We start from the raw sequence: 11145 nt of genomic DNA, 5'->3' as shown, positions 1-11145 counted from the left end.
ATCTATCAGAATTTCGTAACGATTTAATTAACGATAAAATATATCGTTAAATTATAATTACAAAATGATGGACCCTGGTTCGGTTCCCGAATTGTCAGTCAGTCTGCCAATCTATCAATCGGTCCCGTTGACAGATTCTGTCACATTTCCGCTGTTCCGCTGAAATATACGTAGCAGAGACGTTTGCTTTTGCAAAATCCGTTCTCGACAGATTTGCCCATATTTGAAGATTCGAGCGAGGAGGAATTCCTCGACGATAGGAAAGTGATCGAACGGGCGCATAGTGCAAGCCGGTGCCGGGACCGGCCGGTGCGGTGGCGCCGCGATCCACGTGTCACGCGCTTCCGCGACTCTCTACCGACGGGTCTATTTGTAAACACGCGCAACATAAAGATGGACGTGTACGAGCGGCGTAGAAATGATTGGGAGGATTTTGACGTGTCGCGCGAGGAATTGAGAAACATAACCGACTGCCTGAAGAAGGAGGAGTTTCGCAAGCTGCTGATCGAGTACGCGGAAGAGGTGACCGACCCAGACAACCGAAAGATCTACGAGAAAGAGATCACCCAGCTCGAGAAGGAGCGGGGCGTAGACGTGACGTTCGTTAACCCCGAGCCCGGTTACGTCATTAAGACCAGCGTGGACGGCGACAGGAAGTGCTTCTTGAACATCAGCAAGAACGAGGTTGTCGCGCGGCCCACCAGCCAGCCTTCGTATGAACAGGGCCACCGTGGCCTGCAGTGGTCCATCCCGTACACCCTGATACCGCCCCGTTATGACCTTGACAAGAAGAATGTGCGATGCGTGGTGTACGACGTGGTCTTCCATCCGGACACCATCTACCTGGCGTCCAAGAACGCGCGATTCCGCGAGATTGTCAATGACACGGCGATGGACGGCGTGGAGAGTAACTTCAAGGTATATCTAAGTGTCAGAACCACGACACTTCTCCCTTTTCGTCCACGGAGAGTGTGGAAAAGGGAGAAGTATCGTGACTCTCTGGAGCTTGAAGTTTCCCAGGCCTGGTCTAAATCTTTGCGCTGAAATTTTACTTTCTCTGTTTCTAACACGTACATCTCTGCGTCTCGCCAGGTGAAGCTGGACAGGAAGAATCTGAAGTTTCCCAAGATCAGCTTTAAAGGGATGACGCATCCCACAGTGATCAGAAAACCTTCGGAAACGCCATCAACAGAACCGCTGGACATAGAACCGGAGATCTATCAGAAGATAATGTCGAGTTACGACGAGTGTCGCGAGAGCCATTTGAAGCAGAGGGAGGAGAAGCCGCAACGTGCCCCGCCGACCACCACTTATTACAAGGACAAGCAACAGAAGCCTGCGGATGAAAAATACACTACTCCTACGTATACCATAAAACATCAGTCCGATGTGGAATTGGAAGATTTTGCTTTAAACCGAGACGCAAGGATGTTTGCCACAGTCCCTAAAAGAATAGTGATTACCATACATCTGCCCCTGTTGAAGAGTGCTAACGATGCGACGCTCGATATACACGAACGGTCTCTTACTTTGAAAAGCGACAATCCTGCAAAGTATTTCCTGAATCTCCCAATACCATGTCGCGTGGACGGAGATAGGGGGAATGCTAGATTTGATCCAAAGTATAAAAAATTAATCGTAACTTTACCAGTCATTCCGCCATCGATGCCGATAGACGAAACCGATAGGGCAGATAACGGGGGTGATAGCGATCAAAACAGTGCTGTATTAGTAACGTCCGAGGATGACGAAAAAGACTTGTCTAATAACAAAATAAAACTAGTGGAAGAGTTTAAAAACGTGTGCAAAGATAAAGAATTGAATAAAGCGAGTGAAGTAACGGATAAGTGTGAAGATACTGCTTTACGGACTAGTAAAACGATTGAAACAACTGATGCATTCATGAATCCTAATATTAAGTACAATCTTCCTCCTTATACCTGTAACATTTACAATAATCAGTTAGCCATTGTTATAAATGTAAAAAATGTGAATCCGAGTGCGATACGCCACAAAATTTTAGATAATAATGTAGGGCTACATATCTTGTTAACATCTATGGGTGCTGGATTTTTTCCTCAATATTATTCACTGTGTCTTAAAATAGGAGACGGCTGTGTCGAGCCGGAAACTCTTACAATTGAACCATGGGATAATAATGTTGTATTTAGCATCACAGTAAAGGATATTGAGAACATAGCACAATATTTCGTTGGAGTGGACACAGAGTTCATGGAGGGGAAAGATCTTCCAACAGCAGCGTCATTTACGAACAAGTTTAAAGAATTAATGGTAAAACATTTAAATATATTGCATAACAAAAAGAACATAAGAAAGAGAGTTATATACATTGTCTATAATAAGTAAAATATTTTTACAGTTCTGTCCGAAAGGCGAATCTCAGGTGGAAAGGCAAATTTCTGTACAGCCGCAAGATGATGGTGTCGTTATAAATATTCGTCCAAATCAGCAGGATTCTGATGACGAAGAGGAGCATGAAGCAAACGCAAGAGTCGTGAAAAGACGGCAAGAGAAGAAGCACGTCATTGAGAAAGCCAGATCAGTCTCGGAAAGCAGCGGAGATGAATTGGCAAGCAATAGCAGTGGTAGTAGTGCGAGGCACTCGAAAGGAATATTAAAGTCACGTCGCGCTCGCGATTTCTCGCGTTCCATGTCCGAATCGAGCGCCGACGAAAACAGTCTACCTGCATCGTGTACAGATTATCATTATGATCATTACGATTCCGTACACGATATCAATTCTGAATCGGATTGTTCCAGTTTAAAGAAGACTGTACGGTTTAACGATGTAGTTTCGCGGCAGTTATTTAGGTATTATGTGACAAAGAATTATCTACGTTTAATTAAGAATTATTCTTAAATTATCTTAAGAGAGAAAAAGTAATATATAAAGATAATTTTGCCTTATGATTTCGCAACTGCAGTCTTTTACAAGCAATACCAATAAACTTATTTGCATAATTTGTTATTTTTCTTTTTTTTTTCAGGTCTAATTCGAGTATTCTTGGACAGCGAAAGAAGAACCAACGTAAACTGCGCAACAAGAAACGCGCGCATGATCGCCGACTAAGCGAAAGTGAGAATTCTGAAACCGAAGAGCGTGACAAATATAAAGTAGATTATAAACGTTCGCCGAGTGAGGAAACTTCTGACAACGTGAAACCCATACTTGCTCGAGACAAACATTCGCAGCAACAAAGAACCGCCAACATAGAAATCACAAAATCGAACGCCGATGACAAACATTCTTCGCATAAGCGTAAGTCTAGCTTTGAAGAAAAACCCACCGAAGATGTTCAAGCCGATACCTCGACTAAAGCCACGAAAGATGGAGTTCAGTTGGAATTTAAGAATGATCTGATATTTGATCTTGATATGTAAACGTGAACTACAAGATAATTATGCATAATAAGTATGTGATAGACGCGATCGAGGATGTTATTGCGATTTTTTAGTAACTTAGTAACTGGTAACTGGCAACTCAATGATAATACCGTAAATTTACATATGTATAACTTTGCAAACTATTTTATGATTTTAGTATCAAAAACTATTTAGATGGGAATAATTTTCTCGTGAGTTATTAGTGTAGAAGTAGCAACCAAGGAAACATGGCAAATCAAAATTATTAATTTATTTAAATATTTGACTTTAATTAATGATAAGCGAAGCATTAAGAGTAGCTTCTAATACCGTAAATCCATAAAAAGAAATAGAGCTTTGCTTAATATAAAAATTATACCTTAACTCGGAAAATATTTGTAATAAAATACGTAGATAATGGCAACACGGTAAGAGATATTTTTAATTGGAATTTTAAAGAAAACTGATTACATCGCCATTGGATGGATTTAATGAATCTGCCAAGAAAAGAGATATATATATATACATGTTCCTTTTTCATGCATGATAAATATTACTGCCGTATAACGTACGTAATTTTTACTCACAGATTACGCTTGATTAAATCAAGAATGGTCAAATGATAAATCGCAAATACTTTAATAGAGGTTATACGTACAATTTTAATGGACATCATATCGCATGAATTTATGCAAAAGTATGTGTGTAATATACACATCGTAACATATACAATGCTTGCGCCAAGAGTTAGCACATGTATACAGATGCATTGGTATTGCAATGAGCGCTTGCCAAAAGATTTATATGTATGATAACAAAAATAAATATAGTTTTGCTTCGAAAATTGCTAATCACGTGACACGGAATTTTCGATGCCTAATGATATCTGAGTCATGTTGTAAAAATATTGAAAGTTGTTCATTTAAAAAAAAAATGTTTTTTGTTGGATGAGACAAAATTGAAGTATTTATCGATTTTACATATTATATGTCGATATTTTGTAATTAAAATTGTATATAAGTTATTTTTATCTGGTCGCGACGGAAAATATTTACATATCTGCGCTCTTAGCACATTTTATTCCTATATTATATACTATATTTAAAGATTTTTACTGATAAGCAACCCACATAAATTAATACGTTCACGCAACAGTGTATGCCTGTAATGATAAAACGCAAGAATGAAATAAACAGACACGCAAAATGTTTTTATAGGTGAGATATATTTTTCGGTTTATTAAGCTAGTAGCGCAATATTTAAGGAAATGTTCAAATATGAAAGGATCATTCCTTATATATTTGAAAATTTTAATTAACAAGTTCTCTTATTAAAAAAAAATTTATATATATCCGTCATTAAATTGATTCTGCATTAATAACATTGTACTTTTAAATTAAACCGGAAGCGGATCAGGTTCTTCAGTCGAGCCGAACATAGTGAATGCAGAGACCACGTCGATCGTGTGTCTCGGCGCGTATCCGCGAAACGTCCGGCGACCGTCGGGGTGTCGGGTCGTGCAATGCCGTGACACGATGTGAAAACCAGGACCACGGCGGGGCAACAACGGGCGCGACGGCGAACCGTGATGAAAGTAGGACACGGCCCACGACGGCGGAAGCGACCGGGCCGCGCGCTCCGAGCCACGGATGAGAGTTCGCCCCCGGAGTTCCGAGACCATCGATCCCGCTACTTGCGAGGGTTGTAAGGTCGTTAAACTCCCCCGGTCTACCTGTACGTATCTCTCGCCGCATCGCCGCGCACTTCCCCGTATTATTCCTATTGATGGTACCATCGGGAAAGGGGGGACTCGGCGCGGCGATCCACGCGAACGCGACGCTCCAATTTCGCGCGATCGCGCGATCCCATCGTCGTTTATTGTCGTCGTTGTCGTCGTTGTCGTTGTCGTTGTCGTCACTGCGGCGGTTCGTTTCAACTGGGTTGCCCGTTGCTACGCGGCGACGACGGGGCGGGAAATGGCGCGGCGAGAAAGGTGATCTTGAGGAACGGATAGCTTTACGCGATATTTGATGAGGCGCTTTAACGAGGGATATCTTTCACTCTGCGATATTTATTTGCTGTATTCTTATTACAAAAAAACTTATAGTAAAATTCTCATCTCTAATCATCAGTTTGATACATTCCAAATGATTGAAACGAGACTCGGTAAACAATTTTTATTACGAAAACTCGATCAGCCCCCCTCCCCCCACAAGCGGATCCTCATGTGTTTTGCAATAAAATCCCCTGTAATTCCGAAAATTGTTCATCTAGGGGTTCTTTTCGTCAAGATGATAATGTTTATATAGCTATCCATCTCGAAGGCGGCGGCCTACCGGCAGAATCAGCCGGAGAGATGTTTGCCCGACGCCAAGAAGGATAACGTAGAAATAGCGAGGCCTAATTTCCGAGTGCTTATCGGAACAACCATGTGATTGAAGTATACACGGGATTAAGGGTGGTAGGCCTGACTGGCAACATCAGGTCGATAAGCCGTCCACCCCTTAAGGTTCAGAAAGTCGGTGGCCTGTGTACCGAGGGTGCACGAGCGAGGGAGGAGGTATAGAGACGGAGAGGGTGAAGAACGAGAGAGAAAGGACGCGTACCCCGCGTGCCGCGGTTACGGCCGGCACGACATCGGCAATGCGGCAGCGTTTTAATGTCGCTCTACGTCGGCCTAGTCGTTGCACCTGGCACCATTCGCCGCTTGGCGAACGCAGGTAGAACGGGGGTGGGAGGGGGTGGCGATATTAAGGACGCGACCGCTCGTCGGCCCGCGTAACACGGTTTCGAGATTGGGCACACACGGCGAGATATCGATGGCCCGCGCACCAACGTAGAAAAGACCGATGGTGAACGATCGTTACGCGTTATCTCGAACCGTGCTACTTCAACCAGGGTGAATTACGATAGCGAGGAGCGATAAGAAGCGACCAAGTCGGAAGCCTCGTCTCGTTGAAAGACGGAGGTGAATCTGGTCCTTCCTGGCGCTATATAGTCCATCCGTTTTAGTCTCTCAGAACGACTTCGAACTCCGGTTATTAATTAACTCGATTTAACCCCGGAAACGGATGCCTGGGGTGATTTTTATACCTCAGTATCGAAAAAAATTAAGCTCACGCCACAATAATTTTAATGTGCTTTTGTCGTTCTTTTAAATATTTTTTTGGTTTCTTCTTACTTTTTTCAAAAGATTTATATACATATTGTCCTCAAATATTAATAAATTATAGAACGATTAAAAATATCTAATATGTAATTAATAACAATGATTTTTATTTGGGGTGTAAAAATTATCCCAGGTGACCACTTAGGCAAAAAAAATCAGGCCCGTTTAATTGCCCGGATTAATTGACAGAATTGCGTAAAGCAAAACGTCTGACTGTATAATTTACTGTTCTTAATCTAATTTTTTCTTTTTCATATAGAGGTACTAATTGATAAATTAATCACCGAGGTATTAGATAGTTTAAGGTAATCGGTGTTTGATCGAAGTCACCATTATGGTACCCTCGCGTCGCTCGGAACGCTCTTGTACACACAGAGTCATTAATGCCTTGGCTCATGAATTTATGCACAATTTATCGGAGCAAATGTGCATTTCCCATATACGCCTCGATAAGCGCCTAATCTCGCAAAATCGAGAATCGCGTTAGGCCGACTACACTAGCTACAACTAATCTTGTAACTCGTCACCCGGGCGACGCGAGGTTGTCCCAGTATTTCTCGCTTAATTCGTTTGGAACCGCTAATCTATTTCCCTGAGACCGCTAATTTCAATGTACACCAAATACATTCCAGGAATGTGATTCATTACGTTGTAATCATACGATTGTGCGTGCGCGGTCAGAGGATTTCTGCCTTTTCGTAAGAACGAGCGCGTTAATATCCCTGCGATTTTGTAAACAAATAACGCGATTATTTCGAACGCAACTCTATTTTCTGAGATTTTACGCATCCTTTCGTATCGCGCCGTATCTTTTACCTTTCTGTTTTTCCTTGAATAATGCATGAGGTTCCGTATCTGTTCGTATTACCGCCTTGGCAGTTTGAAATTTATGGCACACATGCTTTACCACGCAGCAGAGTCTTACATTTGAAAGAGTTTCACTTCACGGAAATGGCACAATTTCTAGCCCAAAAAACTTGAGATCTATAAGTGTGAAATTTTGTCTAAAACCTAAAATATTGTCTAAATATATATATATATATATATATATATATATATATATATATATATATATATATAAAAGTAGTGCTAAATATTCTTATAAATATTTTGTTAATGATAGTTACTAATTAACACAGAGTGGTGAACTAAATTGTACTATATTATACCATATTGCATCGTATTGTAAAATGGATAAAATCGTTGGCCCGTAAATATCGCTGGCGATTAAATCGCTCAGTATAGCGAAAGGTATATAAAAGATTTATTGTCGCGAGAGAGGCGCGCGAGCGGTAGCATAAAGACAGAGAGAACAATTAAAACTACGAACGAATCGTAAAAGATGAAACTCGTTAACGTCGTCCAGTCGTTCGTGCCAATGACTTTTTATCCGTTCGGCTATTAAATAGAACAGCAAGCGTGCCGTGTTTCATCCCGTCTCGTTTTTTTCATCCCGTTTCTCGCTCCTGGCCTTTCTCGTTCTCGCCTTCGTATCTGTCCGCGGAGACATTCGAAGTACTGGAGTATCGATTATATGGACCCCGCGCTTCGTAACTACGCGCAGTCCGCGCTGTCCGGATAACCTACTAACACTGACACGATCCTCTCCCATTGTTTGGAGAATTTTTTTTTTTTACCACTTTCTTTGTAGCGCTGTTAATGCGGTATTTGTGTTTAAATTTGCTATTTGCGGGATACGCCTGACATCTCTCATTAGTCCGGAAAGAATCGGTTGGAGAAACGACAGTACCAGACAAATGTAATTCAATTCACGAAATACGGAAGGGAGACGACGTATAATCAGGGAAGACTATACAGATAACGCGTAAGGAATCAATATTTTATTACATAGCGGGAGCTTGTTTAATTTCGAAGAGACGTTGCGGCGCGAGTGCCTATAAAAAGCATCAGAATGACAAGCGCGAGGTAGACGGAGCGGAATTACTGCAGGCGTTTACCTTATCGCTTCCCATGCAGCGTTAATCCCTCCGCAAAGTAGACGTGCTTAACCGTAGGCCGGTATCGTCTGGCGGCTCGGCGCGACACGGCCGCTTCGGAAACGCAGCTTTTAAAATTAGGTCGCAGCTTTATAATCGCGAAGTAGTCGAAGGTGGTATTCTTAGACCGCGGTTGTGCAGCTGAGCGTAGCGGTTTCTTCAAAATTCTCTTCTCCTCTCTCTTTCTCTCTTTCTCTCTCTGTTCGACATATTATACGACGTGACGACGCTCGACGATGTATCACTCTTCGAGAACGATGTATGAGGCGACGACCTGACGGATAAACATCCATTTCTGGGGGTAACGACACCCGGCCGCCGACCGACCATCGTTCTTGATTAACCCAAACGTTCCGATTTCAGTTTCCGGGAACGGATACCGCGCGGGCGATCGTAAGACGGATGTATATTGAGTTTAATTCAGCGGAAACCCGCGTGCGCGCACACACGTATCTGGGGAAAGCTTTAGCGTTTGATTTGTGGAAGATAGCTTCGCCGTATAACTCGACGTAATAAGATATAGCCCCCTGCGTCAGTTTCTCGCAGCAGCGGCCAATTTCGATGTTATCAGCCGCGAGTTCTATATGTTCAAATTTAAAATAACTTAGTTGCCGGTTAAAATCGAGCCCGCCCCCGTGAACTTTTTTTTTTTTGCGACGGAGATCTATATCGGGAACGCTTGCAGATTGCGCGGCCTGTTCATGAAGGACTAGCACGCGAATACAGTCATCGACCCTCCTCGGTATGAGCGCGTTATACAATACCATCAAACTGACCTGCAGCAACGTTTTATTCAATATAGACCGCGATGCGGCGCGGCGCCGCCCGGCGCACGAACGGCCTTTCCATCACAAAAAAAAGCGCCGATCTTTACCACTGCGGAATATATTTTTTTACGCTTTTAAATCATTCCCGTCATGCGTATGGTAATTCGTTCTATATACGTTCCATATACGTACGTGAGTCGAAGTCCAAGTTTTAAGACGCGCGTTTAAAAGGCTGCAGCTGAGAAATGCGATTTTCCCGGCTACGGAGCACGTTCTCTCCCAACGTTTCGACCTTGAAAAGATAAGGTAAGCTTAGAGCCGTGCGTCAAAAGCGCCATAACGCGTGTCATAAAGCGGACTGAAGCGAACGAAAATATATTCAACACGGGACGCATTCTTTGCGGAGTGGAAATGTTTGGTCAGATAGGCGCCGCTTCGACGTGAACGAAATAACGGATATGCCAATTTGTGGCCGTGTTTAAGAGAGGAAAGCTTCTACGGTGATCCGTCAGTGTCGGGTGTGATGGGATTTTGTTTTAACTTGGCGATAAGACCCGCGTCGATCTTCGTTCCAATATTCGGATTTTCTCCCGAAAAGTTATATTCGCCGTCGATCTCAATCATACCATAATTATGCAAATTGTACGATGCCTATATCTATATACGTCTTTATATAACAATTTAAATGATAACAGTTCTGCGAAAGGACTATTAAAAATCTGCTTGTATTACGATAAAATTGCACGTGGCACTCGATTCGGGTGGGCCATCGGCCTGTCGACCGAAAAAGCTCGAAGAATTAAAAAAAAAAAACCCCACCCAAACCGGAAAAAACCTTCGAGTGTCGAACTCGACTATCTCTACTAAAGACCGTATCAGATTTTGAGATGTACGTGCGCGCGCGCACGCAAATAGGCGGTGTGTGTGTGCGCGCGCGCGCGCGCACAACCCTACGGCGGTCGGCGGTGGAGAGCGTGGGGTACCGCGGGGCGTCGCGGGGGGGTGCACACTTATCGGAGGTACTCGCTCGTGCCTTCACCTACGCCTAGGACGCGTGTGTCTGTTACCTTCCCACGGTTTACCACATGTTGCGCTTCGGTGCGAGGGGCGCAAGTCAGCCAGGAGCCCGGGCCATCAGGATAGACGGAATCTCTCCCCTCGGCTCTCGGTCAGTTACGCGATCGCCAGCGAACGATTCGCGCGGCCGGTGCGCACCCCGAGCTGCTGTTAATCGCTGGCTGCCGATCTCACCGAGTGCCGCATCTCTCGAGTGCATCGAACTTGACGGACGAGGCGCGAACGTCCCTTAAACTCGGAGCGAAGAGGGTGACGCGAAGGGAGAATCGGTGTGGATATAGATCGGTGGTGGTGGTTCGAAGATGCTCGATCAGTGAGCGGGTTAATCGCTTTCTCGACAAGGTCGGTATCATCGGGGACGGAAACCCGTCAAAGTTCATATTAAATTATGCACGTCGCTAAAAAGCGACAGAAACGAAAATACGTGCCATTTGATATGTTCCGAGGATTTTTATACGAAGTAGATGTGTAAAGAGATGATTCCTTATTTAATAATTAATAATCGTGGAATTAATAATGTTATGATTGATGTTGCAAATATATTACAGTTATTATATTATATATATTTTTTTTAAATATAACGTGATGTATATGCATTAATAATTTAATTAATAATGAGGAGAATATTGTGAATTTTGTAAAAAGGTTCTAATTTCTCGCGAATGGATGGAACAACCTGTTGGTGAAGGAGAACATTTTTCTCGTTAAATAAATAATAATCATTCTACCGTTTCATTTCGGCGCAAAATAG

General features: G+C 43.1%; 2 protein-coding genes across 2 annotated transcripts in view; both read left to right on the top strand.

Moving 5' to 3' along the window:
* The first annotated feature begins 360 nt into the window (after nt 1–360).
* On the top strand, nt 361–4607 carry Nop17l (Nop17 like). The gene is made up of 4 exons (XM_071784547.1): nt 361–918; nt 1093–2292; nt 2381–2832; nt 3009–4607. Exons 1-4 carry the CDS (start codon nt 394–396, stop codon nt 3400–3402), a joined length of 2571 nt encoding a protein of 856 aa, XP_071640648.1. The 5' UTR covers nt 361–393; the 3' UTR covers nt 3403–4607.
* Nucleotides 4608–4735: 128 nt separating this feature from the next.
* Elk (Eag-like K[+] channel) overlaps nt 4736–11145 on the top strand; it is a 33109-nt gene continuing 26699 nt past the window's right edge. Inside the window, exons 1-2 of the mRNA XM_071784545.1 lie at nt 4736–5118; nt 10367–10736. The gene's annotated coding sequence lies outside the window, so the exon portion shown is untranslated. The remainder of the gene's footprint in view (nt 5119–10366; nt 10737–11145) is intronic.

Source organism: Temnothorax longispinosus, chromosome 7 (genome assembly GCF_030848805.1).
Source record: "Temnothorax longispinosus isolate EJ_2023e chromosome 7, Tlon_JGU_v1, whole genome shotgun sequence".
In the NCBI taxonomy this organism is placed as follows: Eukaryota; Metazoa; Arthropoda; class Insecta; order Hymenoptera; family Formicidae; genus Temnothorax; species Temnothorax longispinosus.
Note: the sequence above shows the minus strand (reverse complement) of the source record. Positions and strands in the feature narration are given on the sequence as shown.